We start from the raw sequence: 16,873 nt of genomic DNA, 5'->3' as shown, positions 1-16,873 counted from the left end.
GCTCGACTACGTTGTAGCTGTGTCCTTCGCAATTCAGCTTCTGCTGCGAGTATTAAGGGCAATTAGCTAACCTGACAGCTTACCCTGAGTATTTCAATGAGGTCCAGACTCTGGGATCTCTGTTCATCTAGTCGTTTCTTGTCTTCCAGCGACATGACGTGAGAACGGCCTGGTGATACTGACCGGGGAGCGGCTGTGAAATCCTTCGCGAGTGGCGTTAACAGGACATCATCTGTAACAAGTAACAGAAGACAAGAAAGAGAAACATTTGAGTGAACTTGGTGGGGAAATTACAATAGCATCCCCTAACATGCTGGTGAATTTGTAAGCCCTCATGTGAAACACATTAATCCAATACATTTTGATGTCGACACCCTGAATTGACAGCCTCCTCCCTCATCCTGCGAGAACCAACCCAAGGAAAGGTCGAGAGGCAAGAGGACAACGTCCTGCATAGAGGAACGATCCGACTGAAGGGAGAGAAGCAGATGGGCCGTGTTGTTGGAGGATCTCTTCCGCCACAACCTTACCTGTACCCGATTTCATGACTCTCATCGTAACTTACGATGCATCGCAGCGCTGCGACACGTCGTATCCCTACGATTGCGACGCATCGTAGGTTGTGACGTGTTACACTTCGTAACTTGGGTAGCAATGCAACACACCGCTTTTTGAAATCGGGGGCTGACCTGACTTGAATATATCAGTCCAGGTACATAGTCAAATTTTATGGGGCTACTCAGCAAATTTCTATGATTCGCAGCTCTACCGAATCGATCACACTAAAGGCAACCAATAACAAGTATACGGGAAGTGGCTGCAGCCACAAGCCAGTGGCTTCCATAGATGCGTGTGTTATTCCTAGCCATAGCCAAGTTATTGGGACACAGCCCTACAGTGGCATTGTTGAATGTGAATCAGTTTTGGTCTTCACTACCTTGATTGGGTGACAGCTTCATTCTTGGCGACATCGGAGCTCTTTCCGATGGCAATTCTTGCTCCTTCTTGTGTGCCTTTTTCGTTCTTGGTGGAGGCGATGGCGTCTTGGGCTTCTCTTCCCTCTGTGCTGCCATCTGCATCTCATACTCCTCTTTTGCTTTCTGCTTTTCTTTCAGCATCTAAAATCAGTGGAGAAGTGTACTCAGATACTGAGATACAGTAAGTCTCTGAAACAAGGTGATACATGGATCACATGTCGCCTTTTTTGCGGTCGACCCCTACATATTTTGTGGTCTTCAAAAAAGTCAGATTATGTGCATTTTTAAACAATGACCTCAAATGACCCCTAGATGACATTTGACCTCCAGTTTTGGAAGAGTTCTGATGAACCCCCACCCAAGGATAACTTCATCAAAGTGACATTAAAGCCACCAAATTTTGTAGACAAAGTTACATTTAAAGCATGTTTGAACAATGACCTCTAACGACCCCTACATGACCTTTGACCTCAGTAATCCATGAAGAATTGTGCCTTCCCCCCCCCCCCCCAAGGGTCACTGCATCCAAGTTTCATTAAAATCAATAAAAGCATGTAGAAGTTATAAAAAAAAATTCAAAAACTTAACCTAAACTTAAACATACATACTATACAGGGATACGGTCATACAGAAGTTAGGATTGGTAAGTGTCCCCTAAAACTTTGTTTAGGCGAGACAAACATTGTGCTATGATAAGTAGATTCCATGAGTGAGCTAATAACGACCTTGGGTTTGTGTTGCAGAGAATGGGAACCAGTGGAAAGTCTTTACAATGTCTTATAGACTCCATGCACGAACAGCAGAGGGTGCTATTTGATCACTTTCAAGAGACCAATGGACTAGACACACCACGTGCGCATAGTGGTTGCACTCGTACAGCGCAAAGTACGCACAATTATTTTATTCTGAATGTGCACGCAGCCAAAGCGTCTTCCCGTGAGTGTCAGGCGTCATCGACAATGTGTTCCAATGTCTCTCCCAGTGGTCTCCCCCAACTCTCCCTTTGTAACCGTTGAGGGGGTACTTGCCCACAGAGCCCATAGGCTAGTCTTTGCTGTAATGGACAGGCACACTGTATTGATGTGACAAACGCTTGAATGCTGCTCCGCAATGAGCAACCAGACCTTTGAAATAAGAAAAAGAAAAAGACCTACCGCCTCCTCCTCCATTTGTAGGTAGGTGAAGACACTGACTGGCTTAAACGGCTGGCTGGGTAGGGATCTGGAGGGAACAGGCGTGGCACCAGCTGCAGTCACAGGTTCTTCAGCCCAGGCCGTGGCAGCTTGAGCAGTTGAGGCTGCCTTCATCTGGAAGGTACCAGGTTGTGGTTGACGTGGAGGTGCAGCCATCGGTAGAGTATGACTCAGCTGTTGGCTGAGGGCTGCTACTGTCTGCCTCTGTGTGGTACTCAAGGGAGAAAGGCACGTCATGCAGACGGCGTTAGACGAGGAGGCTGTGTTATGGTTGCCGCAACTCTGGCACACCCAGGCCCCGTACGCTGATTGGCTGCCGTTGATGGGTGCCTGGCTGGTGCTGTTTGGTGCACCTCTCACCGTGGAACCTGAACTGCTGTGCTTAACCAGTTGTTGTACTCTTCCTGGCTGCACGATAGGAGAGCCGACATCCATAACTGCAGGTTGAGCCGATGGGGTGATCTCTGGGGGATTTCTGACAGCAACGGACGGAGCTGAGGAGGCAGACGCAGGCAAGAATTGCGACCCCTGATTGGGAGGTGCAAATGGCTCCTGGTAGGTATACGGTATCCCAGCAGATGCAGGTTGTGTATTGGTGACTTGGTTCGTCTGCCTGAGTGATTCCGAAGTGCTGACTGATCTAGGCTGTGGTCTGGGAGCGTTACTTGAGGCTGTAGTGTTGGTAGGGGGAGAGCCTTTCGGAGTGGTGGCAGCCATGGTTGTTTGTCGAGATGGAAACGACTTGTAATCCTTTGCTGGTGGATACCTGACCTCAGGGTGCTCTTCGGTTGTCTCCTTCTCTGCAACCACCCCTAATGTGGCACTCTTCTCAAGGGCTTCTAGTTCCTTTTGCCGCCTCAGGAGGCCTTCGTGCTCGCTCGTTAAACGGCTTATTTCCGCTTGCAGGGTTTCATACCTGGGTGAGCCTTTATCGCAAGTGCTCATGATGTCACGATCTGCTTGGATCTTCTGAAGGATCTCGATGTCCATCTTGACGACTGCTTCCATCTCTGACATGATCTCTTTCTTGGAGGCTGGGAGCGAGTGGTAAGCCTTTGGAGACACGGGGCCACTGGCTGTATGCTCCAAGTCAGTCTCAGACTGAGACCGAGTAGTTGTCCGCTGCGTGGACGGTGGATGCTTGATGTCTGGTTGAATCCATTTGGATTCATCCACAGTGAAGACATCGTCCGAGAGAGTCGTTCCTTCAGGTATCGCGGCTTCAGATGGCTGCAAAAGGAAAGACCAAATGATATACTTACTGATTAGAATTCAGATTAAAAGTAATCTTAACCAACAGAATCTTTTGCATCAGCTACAGACTGCTGTTATTTACTCCCAGATTATCATGATATTGCAAATCAATACCGATATCACCGATAAATATTGTCAACAGTTTGGATCTCGTGCTGGGCTGCACTTGATATTGAAAAATATTGAAAGATGCTTTCAAGGGTCGATTCAGATAATTACAATGTGGAATTTAGTGACACATTTCATAAACACAAATGAAATTCACTGTTCTAGCAATACTTTTATACTAACATTTTAACCAAACAAGTAAATGTACTCACCTCCTTCCGAGCTTGATTTTTATTGAAGGAACGTCTAGGAGCAGGGATTGGTCTTTTCTTAGCAAGTGCAGGACTGCAAATAAGGAGAAGAAATTCAAACCAAATCAAGCGCCTCGCTTATCACTCTCTTACACCCATGGTACAACGGTCATTCTGTAAACTACACTACAGGTTTGAATAGGGTCCATATCCAGTCGACCTTTTGCTGTCTATCAATTTGGGTTGTATGGGCTCCATGCACTAACAAAAGAGGGCACGTTTTTACCACTTTTGAGAGTCCCTTGGACGGGACACCACATGTGCGTATCGATGAGTACGCACGAATCATTTATCCTGAATGTGCACAAAGCCAAGCCATAGTGCCTTCGCATGTGAGCATCAGGCGTCGTCGGCGCGCAAATATGTTCAAGCTTAACTTGAGATGGTCTCCAAGACTAATCCCTGCGCCCAATAACTTTGGATCATTCCAAATACGCAGTGGATGGACCAGGAACCAATCTAGGTCTCCCCCAACCCTCCTTTTCTGGCCATTGAAGGGGTACTTGCACATGGAGCCCATAGTGGTCCGACAAGGGCAAACAGCCGTCACCTGAGCTTGCTGACTACTCTTGTTGACAGGACGATTGCATGTATCCATGCCCTGCGGCAGGCCGGCTAGACTCACTACAAGGATTTTATTCCACAAACATGTGGTTCTTGTTGGAGGGGCTGGGGTTTGGCTAGGGTTTTCAGGGTTGCTAGTTGAACCCACTTTAAAGGAGCACTCACTGCGTTATTTGGCTATGTTATTTGAATGAGGAACTTGTGAACGATGAATTTTTTTTTTAATGAAAAATGTGGGAGTTATTACAAAATTTAGCAAACCAGACTTGATTTTAGAGCACAATCGGTCAGCGGAGAGTTTTAATGGACTCTGGGACAGCATAGGCAATGAAACTGTGAGAATGCAAAAAGTGAGGATGTGAACCCATTTTGTACTTGTACTAGAGTAGCTCCTTTACTTCTACTGTGGAGTGCATGGCAGTTTTGCACAAACCCTCAAGACTTTTTGTTAGCTGAATGCACCTAAGCATTAGTCTGTGTAATGGACCCTTGCTGCACCAGGGTCTATTATATGCCAGCTTATTAGGTGATTAATTATGCAACTTGACTGCTAATGACCTCGAGAAACTGACCAATCAGCAGGCGCCTTCTCTACTGCGTAATGCGAACTCCTCACAGGCATAAACATCACACCCACGATAAGCAGCATTTTGTTGTTGTGTTACCGAAACTTTGCATCCAAACTGACCAATCAAAATCTTAGTCCACATTTCGGAATGAAATGACATCACAAATTACTTTGCTTGCTAATATATCAGACGTTGGACCGGAGAGGCCAGAGAGGGCTCCATGGACCACAGGGGACATGATACTCAGACTATCTGAGCATGGGCACACAAAGTGGTCATGTAACTTCTCTATAACTTAAATCAAAACAAAACTTTTAGGAAACAGGAATGCATGTTGAGACAGCAGCAATACTTACCCTGATTCCGTCGGTTGGGAAGAATCTTGTGAACTCACTGGAGACAAGACGATGTTTTTAGGCGGTGGTTTGTCCGCGGGATCCGTCTTCGTTAACTCCAGTGGCTGTCGAGAATGATCTTGCCGCAGCGGGTGTCCGTGGAACACAGCGTCGCAGTCGCTGCAATACCTGCCGCTGTCGGTGGAACTGCTGCAGTTGACACAGAATAAAGATGCTGGCTGAGTCCCGCACACGTCGCAGAGAACAATGGGCGGCAGCGGCTGCGATGTGGTCACCTCGATGACTGGTGGAAGATCGATCATTTTTCGCTGATGAGCGCGGCGGTTTGGGTGAAGATGCCACTGTTTGTCGCAGGATTCACATCGCAGTCCCGAACAGGTGCTGCACTGAAGCTTAGCGGTGGCTTTACCACACATCACACACTCACTTGTCTTTTCTGAGCAGACAGGGATAGAAAAATTGTTTTTAAAGTGTGCATCCCACTAAAAGTAAAACTAAAGTTACCTCAGCAACTTATTTCGAACTATGTGCTTGCAAAGTCCAAATATAATGCAAGAATTACATAGGTGTTTGGAGTAAGATGGTGATTTAGATCAAAACAGTTTTGCAAAGAATACATGATATTCTAATTCCGTAAATTTTATCAAGAGTTCTTGCAGTATTTCGATGCATTCAGGACTGTAGCCTTCAATACTTTTAATGGGCTTTAAAGACAGCAAAATATTAGATATGGAAGATTTGGGTTGGGTTTGGGAGTTGGGGGAGTTTCTTGGCAAAAATGCAAAAAATGGATGGGTTAATCTCTAAAGTTTGTTTAACCCACAAGTCACTGTAGTGCCCGAGACCGCCCAGTCTATAACTCCCTGTTGCCTCAAAAACTGCCCAATGCAATCAATGGTTTTGTGGATTCTTCGGTGAATAAACACAATGTAATACAATGTAGTAAAGTTAAAATGGGTTAATATACCTGTATTGATAGCAGGCACCTGCGACACTGTCTGAGATGGAACTACAACCGACTGGTGAGCTGTGCTTGGAGCCACGTTCGGAACCTGTGCAACCTGCCCGGATGTATTGGCAAAGTATCCCAATCCAACGTCAGACTTTGCGGGGCCGGAGGCCGGCATTGGATCTCCGATCCTACGTATGATTCCTTCTCCCTGGGATGCTGGTTGCAAAGATGATGCGAAGGGATTGATTTTGACTGGGGCTAGTGCCGGTACAACTTCAAGAGCATCTCTCCAGTTTCCATCTGTCGTACTGCCGAGGTTTAACTGCTGATTAAACCTCTCCGAGAAGTCCACCTTATGAGGAGGTTGCATCAGGGTTACGTTCTCATAGATGGTCTTCCCGCCCTGAGCAGGACGTCTCATGAAGATGTTCTTAGGCTGACCGGATGGTGAATCTGGAGGAAACTGAATCATAGCGATCGTTCCGTCCAGACAATCCTGAATTCGATAGGAATACGGATGCTCCCCTTGACTAAACAGCTCTATCTCTCTCTTCGCTATGGCTAGGTCAGCGGTTACTATGGCAACAAGATCCAAACTGGGTGATTCCTGATCAGTGGGGAAACTCAGTCCGTCTTCAACCACCTCGGAATAGCCCATCAGCTTTAAGACATCTCTTGCGCCCTATGCAAAAAAATAAACACTCGAAAGATAGATCACTTGAAAACATGTACACAATATAATTAACCCTTACCCTACTTGACCCTCCAACGCATGCCAATATGTGCCTCAAGAAAATCTCCTATGTTTTTTGCATGGCCCTCCAATATCTGCCATGTCATTTCAAGGGTAACTGGACAGGCACTCCAATACATGCCACAGAGAACAATGAGAGTCCTCTGATAACAAAGTGAGTGCCCCCAGCTGGTCAGTATCAGGCACCCTCCAGGGCCTCCAACTCCTGCCAATTGGAGCCTTCACTGTCAAGATAGTTTATCTGCCAATATACTGCAGCTGGAGGGCATTGGCATAACCAACTGACATGCAGTAAACTACCCTCAGAGAGTAAGGGTTAATAAGGTAAATTTTATTCTTAGTAACAACAAAAACCACCCAAATTTTATGTTATTTGGAATGTCTGCAATGTTGATTTTTTAAATGCATAAATTTTATTCAATAAATAACACAACGGTATCTGAGTAAAATTAAAAGTTAACTTTTTGTTTGATGAGATTTGAAGGTCTGCATGATGAAAGGTAATAATAAGGCAAGTTGCTGCGGTAGCAAAAATCTCTTTGCGAGTATGTGTGGTTCTGAAAAGAACCGAAGGGTACTCAACATTTCGGACAGTGTGCTCTGCCCGTCGCCAAGAGATAGTCCTACCTGATGTCTCTTGACGACGGGCAGAGCATACTCTCCGAAATGTTGAGTTCCCTCTGGTTCTTTTCAGAACCACACATACTCACAAAGAGATATTTCCACATGGTGCTACCGCAACAACTTAACTTTTTGTTTGATTTCATTTTTTTTTTTAGCCCACCTTGATGATGTCCACTCTCATACGGAAAACACTATTTGCAAAATAGATGCATTTCCACAATTGCGGTCGTTCGGGTTTCAATAAGTTGCGGCCATATTTTTCCAAGAGCCCCAGAGCTGATGCTAAAGTGGGTAAACTGTCGTCGGCCTGCACAGAGAAGAAAAAAACCCTCAAAGTTGTTAAGTGTCAATTATGGAAGCAATAGACTAATAGGCAACAACATGTAGGCCTTTCCAATCTATGTTCCAGTCGCGCACGTCAAACATCCGTGCGTGCATGTTAGACTTTTGTGCATGCACGTCAGACATTCAAGGGTCCATGTAATTTTTTTAATGCAAACCTTGGAAATGCACTTTTGTGTCCCATTGAACATTATTTCCAAGTTGCGTTTTTCCATTTTCAAGGGTATTTTTGTGCCTTTTTAATTTTTATGCTAATGCAAATTTCCATATTCATGAGGAAAAGTGTGATGTCATGTTAGGCAGAAACCTCAATGTTACAGCTATTAGGGGTGGATCCAGGAATTTTCGCGGGGGGGGGGTTTCATCGGCCAACAAATCTGAAATGTAGAAAGTTTTTTTTTCTGCGGACACTTGGCCTCCGAAAAATCAATGGGGGGGAGGGGTCGTACCATACTTTCAATGGGGGCGCTGTTCAAATCCGACGATTATTAACACTATATCACAGAATAGTGTACATATAAACCCCCTATCAAACCAAGCTGGGTCTGTATTTTGTGCAAAGGTGGACATTATTACCATTAAAAACTTAATGGGTGTCAGAGCAGGAGGGGGTTTCGCATTTTTTTTCTTCATGAACTTCCATGGGAAAATTATTTACCCCCCCCCCCCCCGGATCCGCGCCTGAAGGCTATTTCACTGAGCACCAAAAGTTGACAGAATTTTGGATATTTCTGTCATAAATTTCTTTTCTTTGGTGATTCGTTGTTAAGTCAGTACATGGCAGTAAGCAAGTGAGCAAAATTTTCTAACAAATGATTTCAGTAAGCAAATTTTTGGACAGAAAACCCCTAAACTGAACAGTGTCTTCCTGAAATGACATCACAGTAACAGCCCTATCAGTTGTCTGGGAAAAGCATGGAACATTTTAAGTGTTTAAAGAAGTGCACTTTTCAATAAAGTTAGCCAAAAAGGGATGTCAGATATTTTTCATACATTTAAGAAGAGTAGAAAGTTGCAAAAAAATATGTTCCTAAGAAAAATTCACTTCATGGACCCTAAATAATCACGGCTGTAATTGGTCAAAACACCATAATTATGGTGAATAAGTCTATAATAATCGTAAGCAGACGAGCAGATGCAATGGTCATACATGTGCTTAGCATTGAAATCAACTTATCTGTGAATAAATGTTCATACAGTGTCTAGAATATCTACAACGAGGTGTCAGTAAAGCAGCTAAAAACCACTTCCCATTCAAACGCAAGCCACACAGACGGGCTTAATGTTCTTGTGTGGCCAACCAATTTAGTCTTAGTGCAAAGCTAAGCAGTTAATAACTTTTAATTTTGGACACAACTGAAGTTCTCTTCAAAAGTAACATTGGACCGATATTTAACTTGTTTCCTGCTTTAAAACGTTCTACAAATTAAAAGAGTATCAAAGCCAAAAAAAAAACATTTTCAAGAAGAAATTGCTTGGAAAGGGTTTATGATATCTCTCCCAATGGTCTACAAAACCCCTCAAACTGGATGACAAAACATGAATCATGTAATGTACAACAGCCATGCTATGTGACATATACATGTAAACCGTATGCGATTTTGTTCTTGCTCTTGAAATTGTGCCAAAAGAAACAAGCGGAAGTAGCGATTTCTCACAATGTGTGTGGGTGTTTCAGTCGACAGAGGGTGAACAAATATTTAGCATAGAGAGCTCCATGAACAAATTACAAACCACAAAAGCCTAGATTGATCAGCAATATCTATACTGTAAATGAAACATTTTTTGTCCATGTAATTCAGCCTAAAGCAAGGACGCTAGTCATTTTGAAACTGAAATAAAAATTTCAACTTACACAAATCCAGCATATTCCTCAAAGCTTAATAAAACAACAGGCAGCCAGGTTGAAATTGGTCAGATTTTAAAAAAAAAACATGTATAATCTGTGAGCCTACTACATATTATATCAGTGTCCAGGGTGCATTTTTTGGTTTTATATACCCACTTTAATGTACGTCAGAAATGACCACTCGTACGTCACAACACAATACGTTGCAAGCAACCCTTGATTTTCAACAGCTAAAGTTTTCAAGAATGAGTTAAACATGCACAAAATCTAGGGACTTCACTAAAACAGTGATCCCCATGTACATGCGTCACTTGAATCCTATCATGAAGGACCAGGGCTTCATAGAATAACCTCAAACCCCAACAACTAAATCTGTTATCTAAGTGAGGAAATTTAATCAAGTGCCCCGCAAGGTACCTCAGTTGACCCTGTTGACACCTGTGATCTGCTGAACAAGGCACTACCCTGGATGACCTCACACATTAGAACAAGGACTTCAAAGTAGCACAGTTACTCATATCTGCCGAAAATAGATTGACTGATTTCTCTTTAAAAGTATACAATTTACAGGATAAGTGCATCGATTCTTATCACGAGTTTCGCAGCAATATGCATGCAAATGTGTTCATGCGGTTCACTTATGGGCTCCGTGTACAACTACCCCCTCGCGGGTAAGAAAGGGAGAGTTCGGGGAGACCACTGGGTGAGACATTTGAACGCATTTTATCGATAACGCAAGAGGCTCATGCAATTATTAGTCATACATTTCAAGTACATTCTGTCTTTTTATTTGTTTCAAGCAAAATTGTTTGCAAGTTCAGAATTTGGAAGAAAGGGCGACAGCTCCTTTAGACACATCTTTGGGAAAGGGGCTGCTTCCTTCCTTTTTTCAAAAAGCCCGGACGGGAAACTATTTTTTTGTTATACTTGGCCTTACCTTTATATTCTTGTTTTTCTTGATAAGGTCAACGACGTTAACCTTGGAGAACTTTGCCGGTAGGGGAAAGTCCAACGCCACTATTTGGTCTACATGCTCGGCAATGCTTTTCTCATTCACGGGCAGGGCTTTCATGTAGTTCTCCACTTGTACGTGAAGATCTTTCACATGTTGGAACGCCCCTGAATCCAAATTGGTTTCGTCCACTTTTGAAGGGGGTTGATAGGTGTCTGGTAGATAACATTCTGCGGCAGAGGGGTTCTCCATGCTAGACTGCTAGATCATGTTTATTGTCTAAATGTAAAAAAACACAATTCTTTATAATTGAAGTAGAATACAAATATAACGAGCAAACATGTTGTGACTTGAAAGATAAGTGTACATTTCAAAATTCATTCCACTTAAAAAACTTAAAATTGATCGTATCAATTGCATGCTGGCCAAATATGTATTGTTGGGGGGGGGGGTTCTTTGGAAATTTGGAAATTAAATGCATTGAGAAACAAACTACAAACAATAATACTTATTTCCCTTTGACAGAGGTCCTGCTAATTTTGTTCATAAATTTGTTATTTCGGGTCAATCAAGTCGTTGATAAGCAGTTTGTAGCAGTTTAATTCATTTTCCTATATTTTGTAACCCTAAAAACAGATGAATTAATTAATCTATTCATAGACTTTTTCATACACTATCAAAAAAAGTGTTGATTTTTACATTCTTTTCTTGGAAACTATTTAGTCTTAAGAATAGATACACTAAATACATCACCACAGAGTCAGTTGATGCCAATCAATTAATAATCTGGCAGGAGATTGTTGCTTAAATGGCCCATGCAATATAATTTGTTTTAATGCAATCCTCGAAAATGAACCTTTGTGTCCCATTTAACCTTACTTTCAATTTGCGTTTTGCCATTTCAAGGGTATTTTGGTGCCTTTTTGGTTTTTATGCTAATGAAAATTTCCATATTCATGAGCACAAGTGTGAACCTCAATGTTACATTTATTTCAGCACCAAAAGTTGTCAGATTTTTGGATATTTTGCTGTCATAATCTTTCTTTTTTGGTTGTGATTCGTTGAGTCAGTACATGGCAGTAAGCCAATGACCAAACTTTTCTCACAGATGTTTTCAATGAGCAAATGTTTAGGTTCACAATTTGAACCGAAATCCCTTAAACTGAATAGTGTCTTCCTGAAATGACATCACTGCAATAGCGCCATAATTTGTCTGGAAAAGCATGGACAATTTTAAATGTTCAAAGAAGTGCACTTTTCAATAAAATTAACCAAAAAGGGATAACAAATAGTTTTTATACATTTAAGAGTAGAAAGTTACACAAACTATGTTCGTAAGAAAAAATAATGTCATGGACCTTTTAAAATTTACTTTGAAGAATTACTTTTGAAGCTTCTAGCAGGGACTTTCCCCAATTAGACAACACTTGGTAAAGCATATCTACAACATTTTGCAGATGATCTAGAGACAGCTTAATTTGACCATCACCATGTTTCTCAGGATTAGAATGTGAATTCAGCATTTCCTTTGAGCCCCAATCCAGATGTGAAAAGTTTCCAAGTATTTCCAAACAATATTGGACATGCATGGGCATCGCCAGGATTTTTTCCAGGGGGGGGGGAAGCAAATTTTTCTCAAAAATTCCTCAACTTTTTAAAATTATATTCTCAATTTATCATTTTTCTGAGCGTGAGCAGGGGAGTATTTGCCCTCCCCCCCCCCTCATCAAATTAACATCAATATGGCTTCGCACCTTCCCCCCCCCCCCTCGCGACGCCCATGTGGACATGTTTCTTAGTCTCAAATTCATGTTTTTGAAACATGTTTACAACAACTGACCATCACTTAGATAACATAGGATAGGAAAAAAAGCATGAGGAAACTGCATTTAATGAAAAAATGTGACATCAATCCCCAAAGTGTAGACCATGTTACATTTGTTTGAAATTGGACTTTTTTTACTTGGCCTACTAAGTAGCGATAAGGGAATAAATGTGTGATTGGGAGGTATCAAACACTCTGTTTAAAACCGGTTGGAGTCTGGATGAAGATAATTACCTAAACCGAAGGCAAGGGTAATTATCAGCATCCAGACTCCAACTGTATGTCTTAAACAGAGTGTTTAATACCGATCAAGCACATATTTATTCCCATTCATAAATACCTTTTCAGTCAAATAATCAAACTTTTCAGTCCACATAAGTAAAAAAAAGTCAAAAATTATAAATTTTCAACGATTTCGTTCAACAAAACACCCCTCGATCTAAACAATGGTACGACCTTCTGGAAAACAACTCCTAATATGGAGATTGACGCGTGTGTTGCGCGTACTGCATGATGTTGCACAGAACGCAGATGTACTGGTGAGGTATGCATTTAGGACTATGAAATACTGACTCACTGGTAGTATTGCGCATGCCTACGTGAGGATTGTGAAGGTTCAACCAATAAAACAGCGCTGGCACCGGATTTCATAGGATTCCAAATTTCATGTGACGCTGGAAAAGTGTTAAAGACCAGCCAGCCATGTCTTTTTCAACCGTTTAAGACCGGCCACGTGACGGGCTCTCAACCAATAGGAATGGGCAAACTGCCTTAGGTATTTTCATCTACAGGTTGTCCATTTAGCAGTTGAAACCTGAGATATGTATTTTAACCCCAACTTCCCAGCCTAATGTACTAGGAACCATACCCACTCTGGCAAATTCCAACACCCTCATGGGAAATTGTACACACACACTGTTGGACTTGGTTTCTGGAGGTACATGTATGCCAACCCCAGTGTAAAAGACGGTGACTGCTCTATGTTCCGACACCCCTATGTTCCGACAACCTAGATTGTGTTACTCCCGGTTAGGGTTAGGGTTAGGGTTAGGAATAGGAATATGTGCAGTCGGAACATAGGGGTGTTGGAACATAGAGGTGTAACCTAAAAGACCATCAGTTTAGGGGTACTGTACCTATCCCAACAGATTTAAACAAAACCTGCTGTTGAACTTTGATGGGTTGAGTTCGGTTAGGGTTAATGAATTCACCTGTTTATAGACGATTTATCTGTTGAGTATTGTTAACTTTGAATAAATATGAAACTAGATATAAAATTAATAGAAAGGATATTACTGAAAAGTAACAATCCTCTTTGCTAGTGTAACAATTATTCTTCTTAAAAATGTTTTATCCTTAAATTGCTTTTGATGGCCTCAATAAAGGATAACTTTGAAATAAATATATCAAAAAAAAATATAGCAAAATATGCTTAAATCAAAATGTTCTGCTGCTCTTTGATAATGTAAAGTAATACAGTAGAGTTTATCAGCAAATTTCAAATTAAGAATTGAAAAACAAAAAGTTGAGTTTCTTTTAAATTAACCCTCCTATAGATGCAAACGTACATTCTGTGCAAAGTTGTTCATTCAGTCAAAATCAATCAAGTGACTGTTTTCAACAGTTCTCTTAACTGTTGAAAACATTCATATACCGATTAGCTTGGACCCGACTATCGCCAGACCATGTCCGAATGTTAAAAAGGCGATAAGTTGGGTCCAACAAGTTACTCGGACTAGTGATTGATAAGCCTGCTGTGCCTACTTTTTGCCTGTTTTTGTTTGACTGAATTTGACTAGTCACAGTCATGACATTGTACTTTGTAGTGTAGTCCAGTATTTCTTTTCAGCCACATTTACAGGGCTATGACTGTTGGTGACTAGCCAGAGTAAAAGGCATGGCAGGGGAAGAAGTAGCCCCATAAATGTGGCCAGTTTACTGGACTGCCTCCGTAAACATAGGCCACACAGCCACCATCTTGGAAACTGACTCGGCGAAATTTTGAAAAAAATGAAAGTGATTTCCACATTGCGACTTCACACCCAGTTCATTTATGCTTTAAAAATACACTTACCCTCTTAATAACAAAATTAGAACCTGCTGCCAGTGTCAGTTGCCCAGCTGCTGCGTAATTTACGACATTTTCTGGAGCCTTCTTGGCAACTTGGTCCAACCTTGGAGCTATCTCCATGGTCCAACTGAACAATGCCCTCGCGCAGATCGTTCACCTGTCAATCACGCGTGCAGGACGCACGCCGCAGGCCCAGTGGTAGTCCGGTTCCCAGACCAAAAGATTCTGACAGCAGGTTCTAATTTTGTTATTAAGAGGGTAAGTGTATTTTTAAGGCATAAATGAACTGGGTTTGAAGTCGCAATGTGGAAATCACTTTCAAAATTTCGCCGAGTCAGTTTCCAAGATGGTGGCTGTGTGGCCTATGTTTACGGAGGCAGTCCAGTAAACTGGCCACATTTATGGGGCTAGGGAAGAAGAGGACTGAATTTTAGACTGTCTGTGACTGTTCAAACAGCAGGAGAGTTAAAGGAATGCCATGATCACATGCATGCCGCGTAGACCCGTAAACAGGGCGTCGTACGTACGTACGTCACTGCTGTGACTGTGAGTAGCAACTTCACTGCGCAGCTGTTCGTACGGGTACGGAGTGTAGTACGTGTAGAATGTAGCTCAATATTCACTGTGAAAGAACACTTACCAAAGCGACACACTTTAGTACAAATGCACAAAATTAATAAATGCATTCTTACAATTAAAATCAGGGAAAGAATTACCTATCTTGATGTCCCAACAACCCTCGGCGATTACGCATCACTTTACGAACGGAGGAAATAAACCGACTATTTATTCCAGGATACCCAGGCGTCATGCAACATTATACGATATCAGAGTTGTGTGGGGATCCGACTACTCCGAAAAACTGGAAATTCCAAAGTGCACACTCGATCCCAGGGATGGTAATTGCGTTGATATCGACTGTAACGCCACCTTTCCCAACCTCGTTCCAAAGTGAAGGGGATTCCCCTGATTATTTTTCACCCCTATTTCACACCCACACGAAACAAATCCTGCGCCAATCTATTTTGACACACCGTGATGTATTTTACCCTTTGATTTGATGGGATTGTTTTTCAGTGCCAGATTATAGGCCGCCTACCCTGAACAGTAAATTAACAGAGAACACACGGAACCGTTACGGTATGGGTTCGAACTTCGACAGTACATAGCAGAAACTACATAGCGTGCAACGTAGGCCTAAAAGTAATCATTTCTAGCAAGGACAACATTTGCTATTCCATGAAATCCATCCGCACTCACCGCGCCGGTGGCGCAATAGACCTGAGACATAATGTGTCACACTTTGTTTACATGTTTGCTTTCCAATGGGAGCCATGGACCACGATTGGCTGTAGTTTGTCTCTACAGGAAAGCACACAATGTCTTAGGTCTATTAATAGTATTACGCTGCGGAAATGTCCCCGAATTGGTTTCCTGTTTCCACTAGACTTGGGCCAGCCATGAGAGAGCAAATTAACTGTGCCAGGGTGAATTCCATGAAACCCGGAGACGTACCGATTTATAACAAAAAGAATCCCTGTAAAGACAGAATTGGTACCGCATACCTTAGTCCTCATTAAAATTTAAATGGTACCATTTCGGAAGAAAACAATCATTGCAGCGGGCCCGGCACTTTTTCAACGTGCGTATTGCTAGGTCACACATTCCCGATTTTTAAGCCGAATCGCCAAGATTAGCAATTCTTCAGTAAATCGGGGAATGGTTCTTGGCTGCCTCGTGATAATTCTGTTTATTTCGGTGAAAGATCGTGAAAGATCGGGAAGTGCCCCGACAAAATAATTTGAACATTGTCGACAATTCAAAATTGTCGGGGTGATTCGGGAACCAATTTTAATTCTTGGTTGATTCTGGGTGTAATCACAACTAATTCGGGAATGTGTGAACCTAGCATAAACAACGAATTCCAGAACAAGACCCTGAAAATTTTGCAGATGATTTTCTGGTTTCTCAAAATGTAAACATAGGCCTAGTATCCACATGAGCTGAAATTCAAAGTAGACCTAAGTTGTTATTCACCCTTCTCAAGATTTTGAGCAAGTTTGACACTTCAAACGAAAAAGTGCACTAAAAGCAAATGTTCCCTATAGGGTGCTATACCAAATATCCCCGACCGACAATCTACCGCAAACGACATGTCCCACATTTCAACGCAACTTCCCAGAGAATCATAAGAGGGCCGCTGTCCCGTGCCACTCAAGTTGATTTTTATTC

The 16,873-nt window shown here is 42.4% G+C and overlaps 1 protein-coding gene across 2 annotated transcripts in view; it reads right to left on the bottom strand.

Moving 5' to 3' along the window:
* Positions 1-15,903, bottom strand: part of LOC119737561 — a 34,580-nt gene extending 18,677 nt beyond the window's left edge. The window contains exons 1-9 of one of the 2 annotated variants that reach the window (XM_038212011.1): positions 15,358-15,903; positions 10,731-11,024; positions 7,763-7,909; positions 6,240-6,906; positions 5,273-5,708; positions 3,745-3,817; positions 2,132-3,400; positions 938-1,118; positions 84-232 (exon numbers count right to left, since the gene is read on the bottom strand). In XM_038212011.1, coding sequence (XP_038067939.1) covers positions 84-232; positions 938-1,118; positions 2,132-3,400; positions 3,745-3,817; positions 5,273-5,708; positions 6,240-6,906; positions 7,763-7,909; positions 10,731-10,997 — 3,189 coding nt within the window. In that variant the 5' untranslated portion in view covers positions 10,998-11,024; positions 15,358-15,903. Of the gene's footprint in view, positions 1-83; positions 233-937; positions 1,119-2,131; positions 3,401-3,744; positions 3,818-5,272; positions 5,709-6,239; positions 6,907-7,762; positions 7,910-10,730; positions 11,025-14,334; positions 14,469-15,357 lie in introns of those variants that run through there. The other variant, XM_038212012.1, reaches the window with a different exon arrangement.
* Between the last annotated feature and the right edge of the window lie 970 nt (positions 15,904-16,873).

This window comes from Patiria miniata, unplaced genomic scaffold (assembly GCF_015706575.1).
Source record: "Patiria miniata isolate m_02_andy unplaced genomic scaffold, ASM1570657v1 HiC_scaffold_3, whole genome shotgun sequence".
NCBI lineage: Eukaryota > Metazoa > Echinodermata > Asteroidea > Valvatida > Asterinidae > Patiria > Patiria miniata.
This window is presented reverse-complemented; position numbering and strand designations above follow the sequence as displayed.